General features: G+C 32.0%; 1 protein-coding gene across 3 annotated transcripts in view; it reads right to left on the bottom strand.

The window, feature by feature from the left end:
* The window catches only part of LOC134267615 (leucine-rich repeat and transmembrane domain-containing protein 1-like), a 65,644-nt gene that overhangs the window by 30,374 nt on the left and 14,204 nt on the right, over positions 1–21,066 (bottom strand). For 2 of the 3 annotated variants that reach the window (XM_062749821.1, XM_062749814.1), the window contains exon 2: positions 4,633–4,704. The exons of the other annotated variant lie outside the window; for it this stretch is intronic. In XM_062749821.1, coding sequence (XP_062605805.1) covers positions 4,633–4,704 — 72 coding nt within the window. The remainder of the gene's footprint in view (positions 1–4,632; positions 4,705–21,066) is intronic. 3 annotated transcript variants of the gene reach the window in all.

The raw sequence follows: 21,066 nt of genomic DNA, 5'->3' as shown, positions 1-21,066 counted from the left end.
GTACAATGACCTTGTCAGCAAATACAATTTATCATTGAATTGCAAGAAATTCATATTGTCTGAAAATATTGAAAAAAAACAATGTATATACGTCAGTTGCATCAAATGGTGCAATAAGATTTGTTAAGAAACACGTCACTTGAGTAAATTTAAACACTGACTTAGGTGCATAGTAACTAACATTCTCATCTGACCAATTCTCGTAAATTTCGGTAATACGGTGAAAAAAAGATTGAATATTATTCTACCCTGCGTTTCTTTTTCCATTAAGTATATTTTTGATAGGCACATGAAATTTAGAATTAATATATCAATTAGTACTGGTACGTGTAAATATGGCTGGTGTATTGACTATTAAGATTTATCATCTGATTGTCATATGTATGTCTGTCAATTCAGCATTTAGAGTTTTATGCCCTTCGCATGATTTGTTTTGTTTACGAACATTAACTAATGACATTGGTCATTGTTCGAAATTTTCACATAAAAATTATCAACCTTATAGAAATTGAAACTTAATCATCATACAACAATTTCATTCACTTTAAGAGGGGGGGGGGAGGGGGGCTATGTCCCAAAAGTCTTTGTGTGAAATTTTCAAAACATTGACATTTCTTTCCTGACCATTTGCTCTTAATTTTTAAGTATTAAAAACAATACCTTTATATGTTTATTTTTATACAGGAGCACGTGCAAAAACAGTGTGAAATGCTAAAAATAGAATATTTTGAAACATTAATGTTCTACCTCAAATATGCGCTAAAAAGATCCAAAAATCTCTCATTGCATTTAAAATCAACAGGTATTTGATTTATATGACTTGTATCTTTAAAATGAAGGCAAATTCATTATAATTCATACCGCATGAAAAATTATAATGGAGCACAATGTTATCATTACCCCATTTTTTTGTCGTAATTAATACAATTCCGAGATGCATAACAGGTAATATCTTAAAAAGTCTTTGTGTGAAAATGTTGTAATTCATATTTTTTAACAGAAATAATTCATCTCTTTATTTTAACAAAGAAAAAAGTATACCTTTATGATAAAATAAACGAGAAATATGACATTTTCTTTAATTTTGTACTCTTGTGTCATAAATATTGACCTTTCTGCACTAATAAAGGTAAGTACGCTCTGACAAACATCTGAATAAAAAACTATTTTGCGAAAAAAAACGAGTATAAATTTTTTAATTAGAAACAATTTAAACCGATTTATTCTTTTCTTATTCATTCGAATCATTCTGCCCCCTTCCATTTCCCCGTCAACAACAAACGTTTACCTATTAGAACCTAGGAATGGCCTTTTACAATGAAATCTACGTTCTATAAATCAATAAACAAATATAGGCACAAGTATATTTCTCAATTTTTTTTTTTTTGGTTTTATCCAGAAAATACAAGGAATGGAAAACATAAAACTTAACATATTTTCCATATTGAAGCCGCTTTCTTTGATGAATCTTATCTTATCTTTTTGCACTTTTATATCAGCATATCATCGACGTATTTCTTCACAACTGAATTATCAATCAAAGGAATAGAATTTTAATATCAACAAACTCCATAAATCAAATTAAACTGTTATAAATGATGAATTCATTTTCTTTTTGTAAATGGTGTATATTATAGATTATAAACAATGTTATGTCTATATCACAGTTGCAAACGTCAACAGGAAAAAACAAACGTCGCTATTGTGACGTCACATAATGCTGCTTTGACGTAGAACGACATAGGTCCCCCCTTAATGAAACACAGGGATGAATAGGGAAGGGAAAGCTACTTCAAGAATTAAAACTAATTCATGTAATTTTTTAAAACTAAATTTCATGTTGAAAAGTAATCAAAATGTAATAAAATTTACAAAAACGCTCTCACAAGTGTAGAATAACTACAGAACCAATGATCGAGTTTTAAAAAAATTTTAAGTGCTTTTAGCACAACAATGGCACTTGATCTCACCTCTGATATTTTCAGAGGTTCATGTTTGCTTTGTAAAAAATAAGTTGTGCTGTAATGTTTTTTTTAGCGTGATTACTGTTCATTACCTTCACATTTCATTTTTTTAAAATGAATATTGTTTACTCAAGAAGATTCAATTATCGTATTTGTAAATGATGCTATCAATGATTTTAAACCTATACTAAGGAATTTAATACAGTTTTTAGGTCACCTGAGTCACTCAGTGACCTATTGCTATCTGTTTTTGTCCGTCGTCGTCCGTCGTACGTCGTTCGTCGTCAATCGGTCAGAAACTTTTGAACATTTTCAGCTTCTTCTCTGCAACCACTGAACCAATTTCAACAAAATTTACCACAAAGCATCTATGGGTGAAGAGGAACAAAAATTGTGAATTTCGTGATCCCTGCCCCCCGTCGGGCTTGGGGGGTGGGGCCAAAACCACAAAAATTAATGCAATCTTTAAAAATCTTCTTCTTTACACCTGAACATCAAGCAGTCAAACTGTTTGCATGATTGTAATCAGCATTGAGTTCTTTACCAAAATTGTGAAATTCAAGGCCCTGGGGTCAGGGGTACTTGTGCTAGGGCGGGGCTAAATTAGTATATAGTGAAAATGCATATTTCTTTAAGAATCTTCTTCTCTGCTCCTAGGTATTAAATAAACTAACTAAGTACATAGTTATGATGAGCAAGAGTGCCTCTACCAAAATTGTGAATTTTATGTCCCCAGAGTCAGGCTTTCTGGTGTTAGGGCGGGGCTCAATTGATTATATAGAGAAAATACATGAACTCTTTGAAAATCTCCTTCTCTGTTCCCGAGTATTAAATAAACTAAGTACATAGTTATGATGAGCAAGATTGCTTCTACCAAAATTGTGAATTCTATGGCCCCAGGATCGGGGGTACTTGTGCTAGGGCGAAGCTAAATAGGTATATAGTGAAAATGCATTATTTCTTTAAAAATCTTCTCTGCTCCTGGGTATTAAATTAACTAAGTACATAGTTATGATGAGCAAGAGTGCCTCTACCAAAATTGTGAATTTTATGTCCCCAGGGTCAGTGGTTCTGGTGTTAGGGCGAGGCTCTATTGATTATATAGTGAAAATACATGAATTCTTTGAAAATCTTGTTCTCTGCTCTTAGTTTTTTATATAAACTAACTAAGTACATAGTTATAATGAGCAAGAGTGCCTTTACCAATATGTGAATTTTATGGCCCCAGGGTCAGGGATTCTATTGTTTGGGGGGGGGGCTGTAATGATTATACATGTATAATGAAAAAACATTAAATCTTTGAATATTTTCTTCTTTGCTCCTAGGTTTTAAGCAGATGAACTACTTATATAGTTATGAGCAAGGGACCTAATCTTCATGAATTGTAAATTTCAAGGCCTCAAGGTCAGTTGTACCATAGAGGGGGGATGTACTTATACACTGAAAATGAATGAATTGTTTGAAATGTGCTCCTTGGTATTAAACAAATATTTTTGAAAAGCAAGGATGCCTTTCCAAAAATGTGCAATGTGTGGATCTAGGCCTAAGGGTCAGGGGTTCATGTGTGGTAGCTGCACTACTGATTATTGCTGAATATTACTGATTAGATGACAGGCATTTTTGGTTCCCCTACCCTGCCTATGGGTATTAAGTAAACAAACTAAGGAACTGCTAAGTGTATAGTTATGATGATCATATTTGAAATGCTATAGCATCAGGCTTAAAACATGGATCAAATTCAATCACTGGAAAGTTGTTGAAGAATGCTCAGGTGACATATAAGGCCCATGGGCCTCGTTATTATAAATGTTTAGTGTTTCGTATAGTATACGGCAAAGTAGAGAGTTTTTTCCATATTTTCTTATCTCATTGTAACTCACCTTTTGAAGGAATATCGAATTGTCTAAAAATACATGTGTCTGCTATATTCAGCTTTGAATTTGAAATAAAATCACATGATTTTTTTTTATAGAAATAAGCAATATATCTAATAGATTTAGGTTTAAATAGGTGTCAAATTTTATGACTGAAAGGTATCTGAAATGTCAACTTAATGTACCTGCCATTCAGTGACTAAATGGACACTGAAAAGTCACCAAAAGCAGCCTTTTAACTGAAAGATCTTGTTTCTTCCTGTATTTCGTGGCACGGGACCGCGGCTTTTAGGGGTTTTAAGTTCTCATCCAAAAGACTTTTGGTTTTCACTTCTTATGCGATATGCAAATCGCTTGACAAAGAAACAGTTATTACCAATGTTTACATCTTAGGTTTGATGTGACGAGACGAGTCTTTAAATTTTTTAAAAACTCAATTCCAAGAAGATCAACAACCTTGATTTTACGTATAATTTAGAGTCAATCGAAATAGAAAATATTTCTTGATTTTTTTTTAAGACGAGTAATATTTCTCTATTCTATGTATATCTTCTCTCTATTTAGGTACATTAACATGAAATTGTCCAAATTATGATTTTCAGTTAAATGTTCTACTTTTTGACATTTAAAAATATTAGAGAAGAAAAATATTAGTTCTCATATTAGTAAAATATCAATTTAGATTTTCAAGCGTATTCATTTCAAATTTTTCAGAGATTTTCTTTTTCAATACCTGAATTAAATATGATATCCTGTCTAAACTGACTCTCATTGCTATATTTTTATATTCTTACAGTGTCTCTATATTTGTCAGACCGTCGAAGGCGTTGTCTCCAAGCGTGGTTATTTCATTCCATCGAAGATTCCTGAAAAGTGGTCCGTAAAATTGTTATAAGTGATATATTTACTAAGATTACTATTGTATTTAAACTATTAATTTATAACAAATCTAAACATTTATCATTAAATTCTGTGTTCAATTTTGTTTTTCTTTTTTAAAGCGGTCAATACAGTATAACGCGGGTACGTAAATAAATGTTTCAAATCTTTCAATGCATGCACACTAATTGAAAGTAAGAGAAACTCGATTCCTATCTCTTTGCTTATTTGCGCTCGTTTCGTGATCGTAGTTCGTGTGTTGAAAACACGGACGAGACTGACCTAAGTTGGTTAAAAATATGTTGCAATTATTCCATCACCAAGCACTCGGCACATTGAAGTGAACGTTGCAGGTTCTTCGGATTACATTTTAAACCGAGGTCCCGTGTCACGTAGGCGTTGTCGCCCGCGTGGTTCAGTGGTTTGAGCGTCTGCTCTAAAGTCGCAGAGTAAGAAGTTGAACTTTTATCCAATTCACACGACAAGATTTGCATACCTCAGTATATTTTACTCATATGTAAATTTATTCACGTGTGCAATTTTTGTCTTATGAACTGATTTGCTCACATGTAAATTCTGCACAGTTAAGTAAATTTACACCTAGTCAGGACTAGGTGCAAATTAACTTTCGCATACATGTTGTCGCAAATTATTAGTTTATGTGTGTAAATTTTGTCGTATGAACACGCAGCAAATTTACTTATGTATGTATTTTGTTTGTTTATTGCATAAATCTCCATTTTAAGTGTTGTTTCGGTTGTTGTTATGCATTGTTGTTCTATATATTAATATCAGTTTGTTAACATGGCGGCTAGAAAGCATAACTTTAAAAGAACTTGAATTTTCTGGTCATCTTTCAGGGTTCTCCATGAGCTGTTTTACTGTGTTGCTCCCGACACAGTAAAATGTTCTCCGACACAGTAACGATTAAAATTTTATGCATGCAACACAGTAAAAATTTTGCCGACACAGTAAGATCTGTGATAATTAGAAAACCTAAACACAAAAATTCTCTATAACTGAGACTTTAATTAAACAATTATATTAAATACTACAGCTTCACCTTGCATAATCAATTATCTCCTAGACCCTCACCGGACTTTACGCATGGCGAAACAAAGACAAATAATTTGTTTTCACACTTCCATGTAAGGTTTAATTGGTAGTTGCAATAAATTACATTGTATTATTTAAAAAAAAATGTCTTTTCCACAGAGCCACGGCTCTAGAATTATTTTAGCACTGTAAGTCTGACATAACGTCATCGAATCGAAGTCATTTGATTGATGTAAATAAATTACTTAAAATTTTGAACATGTTCAAGGAACTCTTAATATATTTTACTGTTCTGAAGTTTCTTTTTTTGTAATGTGATAACTCGATCAAGAAAACTGATAAATAATCACGGAAAATTTACTTCAAAAATTTTAAGCAGTACGACTGCATCGGTCAGAATTTCCTCTGCTTTTCAGAACATTTTTTTACTTTTATCAATATGTACGACCATACCATTTGTGTAACTATTTAGCGATTTTTTAAAAAAGTGTGTGCATATATTCTTTTGTAATTTTCATAAATAGTGATTTAGTTGCGAATTTGATCGCGAAAATACCGCGAAATGTTTGTTCTTCGCCTTCACTCTGCAACACAGTAACATTTCAAATGATGGAGAACCCTGATCTTTGCTGTACTTCAAAGACAGCTGAAAGTAATTTGAGTTTTGATAGAGTATTGCTTTAAAGTCTTTAAAGAATACGACGGGTTGTTCTAGCATAGTTCTTTCCATGCACAAATGGCTTTTTCAATTCTGAAAACAAAGATCCACACTATATCTTCAGTGTCCTCTGATATAAATTTGAATTTGCAAAAACGTGTGCATCTTGTACCCTTTCTGGCAACCCTATGTTTATGCCTCTAAATTAAAAAAATATATACTTGTGGTCGAGCACACATGTGCCCAGCATGATCAATAAGTAGTCCCCTTACAATTCAAGTAGTCTTCATGGGAATGCTCCAGAGCTGTGATAGGAATAGGCATTACATCAATAGCCCGTGCCGCATTACAGATTGACTTTCTCTACCTTTCGTTGTTTTTATACCAAGGCAAGCTACTGACATATAAATTGATGCTACAGGAATTTCAACAACCCTGAAGAAAATAAGCATTTTTAAGCATCCTTTGTGAGATTGAAACTTCTGAACATTTTCCCCTACACTGTCCATATTTCAAAGATCTCAGAGATAGATTTATCTATTCTCTACCGTATTATATCAACTCCAATATATTATTATTTGGTGACCAAAATCTTTCATTGGCAAATAACGTTCTGATCTTTAAATCTGTCCAAAAATTTATTGTAGCTACGAAAAGATTCGTGTGATCAGTTTTTCCCATAGTAAATATTCACTACTCCTTCTCTCTTGGGTATGTTATTTCCTGTGTACATCCTGTCAACTACATGTAGCAAGCGTCATTCATTTTTTTTTTCTTTTTCATTATTTCCCCAATCTTTTATTGTTATATTTCCCAAATCTGTATTTATATTTGTTACTGCATCTGTACTTATTCTTGAATCATCTTCTACGCTAATTCAATCACCTTCTATTGTTCGTTTTTTTTTTCTTCACATACATATTGTACATCTTTTAGATTCTTTCCGAATAACTAGAACGTGTTCCATTTGTGTAATTTAACATGATTTCATATTCAATATGTATGTAAATCTCAAATATTTTGTAATATAGCTTAAAACCGTGTTATGTAACTACCTAAAAAGGGTCTGTCATCTTTATCATTAATAATAAGGAAACGGATTAATATAAGTTTTTGAAACTTGTTTCCGAATCCTGTTTGATCTTTGTACTTCTTGCCTGTATTTCTTGCTCGTCATGTTCAAATAAAATATGGTTTAAAGTAAGCATTCTTGAACCTTGGCACCGAATCCCACCATGAATTTCTAGGGAATTCGTGTTTATTTCCTATTCATATAATTGTTTTTTTTTAAATTATTTTTTTTAAATTGATTGCTTATTTAATTCGCCAGGGAAATACATATAACATTTAAGCAAAAACTTCATAATGACCTCACAAACTTGATGTACTGTAGATTTCCAAACACCAAAAAGATTTCCAGTCGAACTTTATTCAGCTGAAGACGCCATTCAGTGGATGGCAACAGCCATCTTTAGAAATTTTCTTACCACCCAACGGCTCTTCTATATTTTAAGGACCGAGGGCAAAGCAATTTCCAATTTTAAACAATGATCTTAATTAATTTTCCTTTTTTTTTTTCGTGTGTAAATTTTCCCCTTAAATTTTTTTCATTTTTCATACCAAAAAATAAATGGATCGGATTTTCCCCTTCTTTCTTTGAGGAACATTAAAAAGTTAGTCTAATACCCGAATAATAATAATTTTTTTTATATGAAAATCCACAATTCTGAAACTGTGGATCTCCTTATTTAACATGAAAATATAAGGATTTACTTAAAGTACATAAATCTCGTCCGAACGCATAGCAAATTAACTTTTACTTACGTGTGTATATTTACTCATATGTAAATTTGCACACATAAGCAAATTTTCGTCGTATGAATGGGGTATAAGAGCGCGATAGTTAGAATCCCATTGTGGGACATGGAGACAAATTAGTCGAGATCACAGTAGGTGCTGGCACATAAAAAGATCACTCACTACTCAATGGCCGTAAAGTCCTGAGTATATATGTCAGAAATGGTGGCGTCTCCATATGAGCAAAAAATTCTTGAGAGAGACGTTATATAATCAATTAATCACCTAGGCGGTTGCACGATAAAGAACCTTCACTGCTCAATGACCCTTAATGCCGAGTAAAGGTATGAATTTGAAGCCTTCACCTGTGTATGATGACATCTCTATATGAGTTAAAAATTTAGAAAAGGGCGTAAAACAAGATACAAATTTACAAGTCATGTACAATTCATCCATCAATCTCTATTTATTGCTAAAATGAAAAAAAAGGAATATTACACGTTGAACTAGCTTAAATCAACAATTTCTTTATCTTAGATACCTTAATCAAATTACACGTGCTATTTGGCATGCAAAGTTCATCAGAACATAGCAAGATAACTATGTCAAAAGGTATTTTGTTAGGAAAATAAAATGCAAATAAAATTTATACGTTTTACTGTAAGCATGTTTTGAGTACATCTTGAAAATCTTTTATTTTTTCCTTGAAAACATGGATCTTATTTGTGTTTTAACCATTATTTTTTTTTCATTTTTTTATTGTCCAGTACAGATCTGATTTTCGTCTTCGACAAACTATCCTAAAACATGCTAGAAACAAATTATTTAAAATTTTTAATTATATTCTTGTACAAAGCATGAAATGATGCATTTTCACTAAAAAATTCAACAAAGCCCTACCCAAACACTAAAACCTGTGTCCCAAGGCCATGAAATTAATAAATTTGGAAGATGTATTCTCATCATCATGACTGTGCACTTAGTTGAAGATTTTCAAAGAATTAACACATTTCACTTTATTATCAATGTATCCCCTATCAAAATAGCCCCTCATTGCCCCATGTCATACTAAAGATCGGGGACTAAAAATTTTATAATGTCGAAAAAAACACATTTGTTCATCATAGCTTTAAACTTTGATTATCTGCTCAACACTAAGGAGCAAACAGGATTATTTAACAGAAGTAATGCATATTTACTACATTATCAGTAGAGTCTCATCCTCACATCAGGCCATCTGACTTAGGAGCCATGAATCTCATAATTCTGGAAGAAACACTCTCGTTCATCATAAATATATACTAAGTTTCTTTGCGTTATAACCACGAGCAGAAAAGAGTATTTTCAAAGAAATTATACCTTTAACCAAATAATCATTATAGAGCATCCCCCTCCCAAACTACAGGGATATAAATTTAACAATTAAAAAAAACCCGTGTAATTCATAACCATGCATCTAGTTTGATTATATAATACCCCGGAGGAGAGTCATACAGAAAACTCAGAAATGATCATATAGGTCATACATGTATGAAATATGTCACTTTTCGTACTTTTCACATAAAAATTGATTTACCCGATAGAAATGAAAGCTCAATCATCATACAAAAATTATACATAACTTTTATTGATAGACGTGAGAGAATGGGGAGAGGGGAGGTGTACCTCAAGAATGAAAACTAATTCATGTTGTTTGGTAAAACAAAATTTATGGTAAAAAAAAAAAAACCATCAAAATGCAATAAAATTTTCAAAAACGTCCAACAAATGTATGTTGACTACAGAATCAATGACTGATTTTTTTTAAAGTAAAAAAATTAAATTAAGTGTTTTACACCTCCATGGCAGTTTATCCCATCTCTGATGTTTTTTTTAGGTTCATATTTATGAAGAAGGATATGGAGATAACGAACAGCTATAAAAAAACGTTTTATTTCAATAGATTTTTGAGCTTGATTACAGGTCTTTATCTTCATATTTCATAAACAATCTTTATTCCAGAATATTTTATTATCACATTTGTATATGAGGACATCAATGATTCCAAATCAATATTAAGAAATTAATTATGCTTTTTACTAATAACGTTAAGTTATTTATATAGAATTGGTCAATGTATGATGTTTTTCAGCTGTACTTTACATATTTTGTTATCATAGTGTGTCCCAGCATTTGAAGTAATATCGAATTGTCTAAGACAATATTATCACAGATAAATCAAGTTATGCCGCTTTGAAAAAAAACTGTTAAATTTTACAACGTCGGATAATTACGGTTTTTTAACCCAATCAATTTTTTTGTTTCTGTTGCGCCATGTTTTTAGCCTGGTATTGCGGTGAAAAAAAATCAAGCTGTAGAAAGTCATGAAATGAATCTTTGTGCAAAAGGCCTAGGGAACTGCGTAATGGTGGCCTAAGATTAATTATTGGTCAGCTTCTAAGGAGAGTATCATCTGTGCCTGTGATTTATGTTGTGGAAATTATCCTTTTGGGATCTACATGTATTTCGGTGGAGGCACAGATGGTTTTTTTTCAGAACACGTCAAACCCTGCAAGGGTTGGTGTTCACCTCGTCAACCTGAAGCACGGGGACCCCCTTCGTACATGCATAACTATTGGAGAAGTATTAGAAATGCAGTGATTGTGCAATGCCATGATTAAGTATTTTGGTTATTATAAAAACAAACAATGTTTTTTTGCTTACATATTTGGAGAAGCTTTAAATCATTTTGTATCCATATGACATTTTGGACTAGCCGCAAACTTTTATAAATACAGGCTAACCGGCGGTGCAACAGGTCAACTCATTTATATAATTATATTTCTTTCCACATAGGTACCCGTTACCACAACATGAGTTTTCCTTATCATGATTTGTTCTTCTGTTGTTCAGTAAAGCATTTATGTACAAATGTTCAGTATAACAGTTTTTACTCAATTTTTGATGTTCAGTAAAACAACACCCTATAAATGCTTTATACTTGATGGAATGTTTAAATATTAAATATTACTAATGCTGTCGGTTAAAATCTAAAAATTATTTTATTTTACATATTAGCTACAAATGCACGTAGTTCCTAGCAGTGTGATTTATATGTATCAATAGTAGCGTTTTGAACACACATCGTTTTAGTAAGTCTCAATATGCTTGGCGATTGATTGTTATGCTAGTGGTAATGCTGGCTTTGTGCTCATATTAATTAATGCAAGACAGTGCGGAGGATTATTTTTAATCATATTTATTTTATTGCATCGATTATAAATGATAATTAAAAATAAAGGACAGGCTTCTATAACAGGTTTGTACATCAGTCTCAGAACAAAAAGACCTAACGTCCAGACAACCAGATTCATTTTTTAAATCAAGGTGTCTCTCATCAATCATTTAACACTAAGCAAACCTTTATTGCATTATGAAAATAATTTTTTCCGTTTTACTTTAATGGGGAAACACTTTTATGATGTCGACTCCATGCCGGAAAGGAATGCTTTTATCATGTGTATTTTTATTCCATTTTAGATAAGCATTAGGTAAATAGATAGAAAGTCAACATACGTTATAAAAAGGACAAATTGTGTTTCTTTACAATCTAAATTAATTTGATGAACAAATAACATTTCTAGTATTTGTTTAATTTGATTATTGTATTTTTTTCTGCAGATCGGAATATTGTCTTTTTATGATTTCTTTTTTAGTGCACAAGAGGAAATGTGTTCTATGAAGAAAAAATAATAAATCAAGACTGTTTATATTCATTCCAAATAATGAGAGAAGAGAGAGTAGCTGAACAATTTTCAAATTTAACAGTAACCCCCAAAGGCTTTCCTTCCCCCTCTCTTGAGAGAGAGAGAGAAAGAGAGAGAGGGGGAGGAAATGTCATTCGTTATTTTTTTATTGTTTTCTTTTGTTGAGGATAATTTTTAATTACATTTACAACGGTTTCATCCGGCAAAGTGCTTGTAAACACTAAACAAGTAAGATTATTATATCATATCTTTTTAATGGAAATTAATTCTACCAAAAATAATGCAAAAAAAATAAACAGAACATAATAATTATAATAAAACAAAAGTACTTTTTCTTTACTTTTCGACATCAGTCTCGATGCAAATTACGACTTTCCCGGTTTGTACAGGACTTAATCCACAAACAAGTACATACACCCGCGTTTGCGTTAAATTTATATGAACAATTCAAGAAATATGCTTTATTAGTGGATTTTTATTTTACATATTCCTAAAACTACTTTCAATAAATAATTAACTAGAAACAAAGAGAAAATATTATAACTGCCTTGTGTCTTTTTTTGTGCAAGCATGCATTTTATATTCAACAGTCACATACTGGTCCAAAATATTTAGGGATGTAACCAATACTATATTAAAAAATTCTTTTACCACATTTCAGCTTTACTTGATGAAAATAGAATTTGATATCCAGAAAATAATAATTATCAAGTTAATTAGTGTGCTAACTGACAGCAGGAAGTATGTGGTATGATGTGTTATGCACAGAGATCAAGTGGTTGTTGAATGTCAATTGAATGTTATTAAAACGTGCTAATTAAATTAGCAGAGTGACAAGACCATCAACAATTTCATTTTGATGTACCAACCAACAATATGACCGGCTAATAAGTACTATTTAGACAGATGTTGTCAAACAATATTTGTCGTCTGGTCGGAGAATATTTTATGTTTAAAATAAAAAATAGGAGCTAAAAGATCAATGCCTGAAAATTAAACATAACGATGTACATATTAAAATTTTACATTTAACATTTTATATGAGTTTACAATATGCATGCATTTGTATTGCAATTGTTTTATACTGTGAATATACTGATTTCATAGAAAAGAAACAAAATTTGGACTACATGTATAATGCCCGTAAAATGTTTGTCTTGAAATAATGACGTTTCCATATATCAGTGAAATATTCTGGATAAGGGCTTTAAACAGTATACAATCTTGAAATAATGTTATCTTTAAAGGTTCACTGCTAATGTATATTTTATTGAAGTACAATTCTATTATAATATTGAGTACTTTTTGATTGCATTATGTGATATTCAGTAGGGATAAACTGAAAATAGACTCATTATAATTTTGGACTCGTAAAACATGTATTATTTTTGTATAAATTTGAAAGCAGTTTATTGTATAGGGTTCTTTGGTCTTTATCTTTTCTTGTATTATCTTTCTAAGAATATGATTCATTTGAAACCAGAGTAGAAACGTTGGTATAGAGCTAATATTTATGATAGCTGATCCTTTAAAAGATACTTTAATCGGGTGTATACTCTATCATTAAAGAATGCAACTTGTTTATTATGTTTCAACATACGCATTGAAGGATATGCATGTAGTGTGTTTTCAAATGAACACTAGAAACTTCATTTTTGAATTTAAAATAAGATAAACTTGCTGATTAAATAATCTCCGTCATTCTAAAGAACTGCTGAAACAAAAGTAAAAAATTCATTGTTATTCCTGTGATTGATTTGAGATACCATAGTCTTAATCTTTCTTAATTCTCCGCTACATTTCGTAAAAGTATATTTGACAGAAAAAGGGTAAATCTTTTGCTAAAAAGAAAACATCAAAAAAGCTTTCTCATGACAGAACAAACCGTTATTTATATGGTAGGTCGCTATTTCTTGGATTGCTTAATTTATATCTTCTTCTGATTTATTTTTGGTACATGTATTTAAAAGACAACTAAAGGTACAGGGAACAGTGAGTTCACAAAACAATATCCTATCTCCAATAAGAATTTAATGTATATAAAAGTAAAGTTCCATAGACTTGCATTAGGATTTAGCAGAACTTGTGATAACAAAAGATACCTCTCTTATCAAGAATAATAACAAAAAGTTTTTTATTTTGATATGGGAAGGCCAAAACATCTAAATTCGATCTAAACATTAAATAGAAAGAGCACAATGGCAACAAAAGATAAAGATTTTGTGAAGATCTTAAATTTCATTCAGTGCTATGGGGGGAGGGGGAGGTTCGGAATAAAAGATGGGTATCCAATTTTTAATGCAGAACGACAAATTCCATGTTATATTATGGGAAACACCAATCATCTTTCGGTAAAAACAGAAAATTAAATATAAGTTTTAAATTCATTTGGCACTCTATAATGATTGTGTAAAAAGTCATTAAATTGCAAAACTTTGTTTCAGGAGTTGCAGATAAAGGATGGCTATACTCCCAAGTGTAATGGACGGAAGGACATATATGTGTACCGAATGAAACATCTCCACTTTACATATGTAACCACTCCTACCTCTGAAAAGTATAATTAGTATTGTATGGTCTAATATGATTGGGGCTTCTTCCGATGAAGTATTAAAATATCATTAATTTATTTTTCTTTGAATGTGTAAATAACACTATATATTACTTTTTGAAAATAAGTCGGCCGATATCTTTCTAAAAACTAATATTTGATGCACGTTTAAAATAATGTTAACTGTTTTACAGTAGTGTACAGTTGTTAATACAAATCCAAAAAAGCTAAAACACAAGATGTATTTGTGAAAAATCTATGGCTAAGGTTAAAGTTTCTCAAATGCAAGTCAAACTCCAAGGTCAAGAGATTAAAATGTTGCAATCCAAAGAAAGGATGGATAAACTGATTGAATATTAAGGCCCAAACACCAACCATTTAAAAGTTATGGTAACTTAAGGTTAATGTTTTCTAAAGTGGGTCAAACTCCACAGTCAGGGTCAAAATTAATGATGCGCAAGATACATATAAGATCCTGTCATACGAAGTACTTCTTCAAAAATTAAAAGCCCTACCACAACTGTTTAAATGTGATGGCGAAGATTAAGTTTTTCTAAAGTCGAACAAATTCCAAGGTCAAGGTCAAAATGTAAATATTGTTGGTATTCAAAAAAAAGGTCTTGTCATAGGAAATATATCTGTGAAATTTGAATGCCCTAGTACTAAATGTTCAAAAGTTATGACCAAGGTAAAAGTTGCGTAAATTTTTGCAAAATTTTTCAACTTCGAGAGGTCAAATATTTTGGTAAACTAAGAAAGATATTGTCACAAGAAATACACATGTGAAACATGATAGTCGTACCTCCCATCAATCAAAAGTAATGGACAAGGTCAAATATTTTGTGGACACCGCTAGGCGTACGGACGGACAGGGCAAAAACTATATAGACCCGAATCTTTGATTACCTGGGCATGAAAATATTTATAGCTCATCAGTAAAGAAACGTACGGTTTTGTCTTGCTACTACTTGCATTTTCTTTATTTATTGATATTTACATTAATATGTATTTCTTAACATAGTGCATGTTTCTTGTAGTAAAATGCATTAATTTTAATTGTTATACGTTTCAGTTGTAATTCAGATCAGATGTTATGATCAGGTCTTTTTGTGTTATCTGAGTCTTCAGAACTGATGTGAAGGTGGTGATTCATTAAATACATGAACCATGGCTAAGAAACTAAGACATCAGAATAGACAGAACGTTTTATGTCAGATATATGAATGTCTTGTTAGTATCAGAAAATTATTTTCCCTCTAAGCACCTTTAACCTCAGTTTGAAATGATTTGAATTACAGAAGATTTTAGACAACAATCCTATTGGTAGAAAAAAAGATATCCGAACAAAAGTTTAATATTGAATTGCATCTTCGTTTTGAAGAGACTTTGCCTACAGAAGAGACAGACAAGTTCCCTCTTGGCTATAATAAGAATCAGAATGTGGTCATGAGCAAATGTATGCTTTCATAGAGGATGAGTCACTGTGGTAAATCAACCAACAGACTTTAGTGCCTAGGGCATATCGTAGAACAGCCATCTTGTCCGTTGCACACCGATGGTTGGTCACAGCCATCTTTTCCTTTAGTTGCACACCGAGGGTTGCAAAGTCAAACTTGAACACAAGGGGCCTACCTAGTTAAACTATAAAGAATTCTAAATAAGAAAGCTTTGTTTCAGTCCTTTAGAACATTTGTATGGCATAGGTTGCGAATAGTTTAAGTCAAGAACATTATCCTTTAATTGAACCATTTACTTATGAATATTTGGCTCATTAGAATTTAGCAAAAAAAAAAAAAATCATTGACTTGATTTACAATATTAAAATACCAAACTAACACAAGAGCAAACAGCTCTGTCGTATCTAAAATATTATGACAAGAGGCTTTAACAAATTTCATATTTCGATCAAAACCCTTACTCAAAATCATGGTCAATCTACTCTCAAATTTCTAAATACAGAATCTGGTCTCTTAATGACAAGAGGCTAAAAAAATCTCAAATATCTTATAAAGAAATGTTCAATATTGCTGGTACACGTTCCTAAAACGAATAAGTTCGATGATGATGATGCATTGGTATTATTGAATACAGTAGTAGACCTGGGAAGTTCTCCTTGTCTTCTTGTTTCAGACTAATTTGTTTCATTTCGGTTGTATATTGCCTTCTTCAAGGTCAATGCAATTTCCAAACCAACTCCTACTTCATTCCATGGATTAAGGACTACATTGATAAATTCGGTTGTGTTAAGTTTGTAATTAATTTGAACTCCTGAAAGGTTAATGTCCGGCCCCTTTATTTTTTTGTTCGTTGTTTAACGTCCCTCTCAAAAAAACTTAATCATATGGAGACGCCTACAATTTCTGCAAATTTATATATTTACTCGGAACTCAGGGCCATTGAACAAAGAGGAATTGTTTCCTTTAAACGGGAGCACAAAATGATATCGGTTTCTGTATTCTCAAAGGTCTTCACCAACACAAAGTGACGCTTTTTGAGTCAAAAAAAAAAAAAAACAGACCTGCAACCTTTCAAAAAATCACATTAAGTATGCTCTGTGACTTTATTAGATGAGCAAGAGGCTTTTATCAATGAGGAACACTTTTGAGGAACGTCTATTACCTATATGTATTATCTATCGATAAATACTTAGGGCGGGTGTGACCATTCAATAGGGACATCTTTCTCCTCGTAAGAACCTTTTATGTTTCCAGAGGTCAGTGTTTTTGCCATGTTCGAGATTAGTTTTATAAGATTGAAAACTATTCGTTAACGCCAACCTTTATCCGGATTAGGACACTTTTTGTAAAACTATCACGTGCAAATTTGACTGTAAACATTCTAAAAACTGAATTTTGTCACACTCAAGTTAAATTCTTGACTATATTTTTGACAATGATTATGTTAGATCTCTTTTTGCTAGATCAAATTTCTTGCACCTTAATATATAAAGGAATTGCTAAGATTCATGGAAAGATGAAAACAAAAATCAGATATTATACAGAGCAGTCAAGGGTACAGAAAGGGGCCTAATTTATACGGAAAATGTTTTCTCTGATTTTGCATCAAAGTAACAAATCTTGAAAATGCTACCAAATGAAATGTTGTTTAATTTAAAACTGTAGGTGAGCTTTTAATTAAAGAACTATGTATGGTAAGAGCCAATTCTTCATTTTAGAATGATATTTAGATATGTTGAATTGATAATTATTTTGTAGAGGAAATTATATTAGATATATTTTCAACATATATTTCACATTTATATACACTCACTGGCTGTAAATGACAACAGAAATACTGCTTTTTTAAAAATCTGTCCAAAAAAGCCAAAAATATGTCTTTTTCTTGATGTTTTTTGCAGTTTTATACAAATTATGCTAACTTCATGATGCCATATTTCTAAATAAACGGCATGTTGATCAAATTAAAAAATTACCGATAAAGGTCGCATGTATAGCTGTACAAAGTAAAGCTTTATATAAAATAAAATAAAGATATGCATTTTAAGGGGCCATTTGAGACACTTATCATATATTGCTTTTTATATAAAGATTTACTATTGCAATCAATTTTACATCAAAATACCGTATAAGTAGAAATTTTAGCGAGGATTTAATGTAGGCATTATTAGCGAGGGTGCTGACATCGCTTAAATTGAATATCGCTAAAAATTAATTGCGTATTATTTGTTATAGCTTCTTTAGCTAATATTTTAAAATCGCTAAAATTACTTCTCTCTAAGAATAAAATACCAGTTTTTAGGTAGAAATCGCTAAATTTGCGTCTCGATAAAATGTCTACTTATACGGTATTGCGGAAGTTTAAGAGGTTAATATGTTTTACGGTGTGACCGTCGGGGCGAGCGCAGTTGTACCATAAAAAATACACTTGAAACGTTGATCCGCCACTACAAACATCAAGTCTCACGAGACATCTAGACTGTGTCGTCAGACGACGTAACGACGTAAGTGTTTACGGAAATAGTCGAGCGTCTGGTTGATACTAGTCAATTTTGAAAAAAAAACACATTGTAGAGAATTTCTTTTTTTTGGGGGGGGGGGGGGGGGGTCTTTTACGACTTCTACAAACTGAAGCCTTTAATGTTATATAATATAGTTTAACCGCGTAGTTTTTGAATTTTTATTCAAATTCTCAGAAAAATGGGATTTGAAGTGAAAAATATTTGTATAGATTAATAAGGATGGTTTCAGAGAGGTAGGATTTTGAACATCATAGAATTTTTACAATTTCTTTATATTCTAGAAATTTATTTTTTTGCATCATTTTCAATGAAATAAGACCAAAAATATATACCAATCCAGGCATCCATTTTTTGTTTGTATCATCTGTCCTTAATAAAGTATTATTATTCAAAATACAGTTTTTTTTTCTGAATTAGATTGAAAATTAATTGAAACTCATAAATTGATGAAATTATTAGAAAATAAACTTTTCATCTGCACTGAACTCACAGTCAGATGAATATATATAAATTTCATTTGCAAAGCATTGGATGGGACTGCAAAACCCTAAGCTTTATCAAGTTTGGGGAATTCTTAAAAAATACTCCTCTAGTCGCTTTATAAATCACTGTCAAACTCAAAAATAGCAAATATTACAAGTTATGTATTTGAATATATAATTCAGATCAAGAGATACCAGAAAGCTTATTTCAGTCTAATTGTTGTTCTGCTCCTATTTTGTATGGTTTTATGGACTTTTGTTCTTGAATACTCTTCATATGTTTAACTGTAAAAAAAAAACCTGTACATCTTTTTAATATAAGTAAATGAAGAATACAATGTATAATGCGTTTTCTACAAAGAGAATAAGGAAAAGGGTCTTTAGATCATCACATTCATCGTTCAACAAACTTACAAACCTACAAAAACTACAAAATTTTATCAGGAAAATTCTCTTGTGAAGCACTAATTAGTGGTATGACCATTATGGTATTTTTGAAAATAGATGCTTACTCGCTTGACAAACTGCTAATTTTTATGTTTTATGTTTCATGTGGCGATCCTGAACCTACCGTACCATGGCTGTCTTCACTGGTCTTTAGGTTTTTTTTAAACTTCAACTGCGAATAGTTCAACTACGATACCTTGTTTTCTCTTGTAATTTAGAGCCAATCGAAAAAGAAAACTAGAGGTACTGTGAGCGATGAGCTCACTAAATGATACCCCCCGCCTCCGTATAGTTATAATGGTGAAGTCCATGTTTTGATGTGGCCGGGTTACCCGAAATATGTGTCGGATCAAAGAGTAAAATAGGAGGTGCACAATGGCAATATGTAATAAAGATTCTGTGAAATTTTCATCAAATTTCATTAAGTGATATGAATAAAGTTGCGGATAAGAGATGGGTGCCCCAAAGCGTAACGGAAGGACGGACGAACAGACGGACGGACGTACAGACGGACGGAATTAACGATTTCTATATACCCTCCCGCTTTTCAAGCGGGGGTTAAAAAAATCTTAATTTTAATTTTAGATTTTTAGCTCACCTGAGCCGAAGGCTCAAGTGAGCTTTTCTGATCACATTTTCTTCTCAAGAATAACAAAGCCATAATTGATCATATTTATATGAAAGCGTCTTCAGGTAGTGTAATTTCAAATTTTTTCAAATCATGACCCCGGGGGTAGGGCGGAGCCAAAATGGCCGATCAAATTTTAACATAGAAATATATAGGAAAATTCTTTAAAAGTCATCTTCTCAAGAATAGCAAAGACATGATTGGTCATGGAACTACTTTTGGATTTAAACTTTTCAATAATATACCAATTTCTATATTTTTCCTAGTCACAGTGCTCAGGTGAGCGATATGGCCCATGGGCCTCTTGTTGAAATAAGATCTTTGGTCGTATTATGTGCCACTTTTATTCATAATGATGCATTCAAATGGAAAATATTTTTATCAGTTAATTTTTATATATTCTGTCTCCATTTTCTAGCTCACCTGAGCGAAAGGCTCAAGTGAGCTTTTCTGATCACATTTTGTTTGTCGTCCGCCCGTCTGTCTAGCAGTCCGTCTGTCTGTTTGTCCGTCTGTAAACTTTTTACACTTTCGACGTCTTCTCAAGAACCACTGGGCCAATTTTAACTAAACTATGTACAAAGCATCCTTGGGTAAAGGGGAATTTAAATTTTTTGAAATGAAGGGCCAAGTCTCCTCACAAGGGGAGATAATCAAGAAAAGACAAAAATAGGGTGGGTTCATTAAGAAATCTTCTTTTCAAGAATCACTGGGCCAGAAAAACTGAAACTTATATGGAAGCATCCTGGGGTAGTGTAGATTCTAAATTCTCCAAATCATGACCCGCGGGGATAGGGCGGGGCCACAATGGGGATTGAAAGATTTACATATAAATAAGTAGGAAAAATCTTTGAAAATTTTCTACTCAAGAACCACTGGGTCAGAAAAGCTGAAACTTATATGGAAGCATCCTGGGGTAGAGTAAAATCTAACTTGTTCAAATCATGACCCCCAGGGGTTTGCGGGGCCACAATGGGGAATCAAGGTTTTACATAGAAATATTAA

This window comes from Saccostrea cucullata, unplaced genomic scaffold, assembly GCF_032062105.1.
Source record: "Saccostrea cucullata isolate Sc308-1 unplaced genomic scaffold, CSIRO_AGI_Scuc_v1 ctg6554, whole genome shotgun sequence".
NCBI classification, from domain to species: Eukaryota; Metazoa; Mollusca; class Bivalvia; order Ostreida; family Ostreidae; genus Saccostrea; species Saccostrea cuccullata.
Note: the sequence above shows the minus strand (reverse complement) of the source record. Positions and strands in the feature narration are given on the sequence as shown.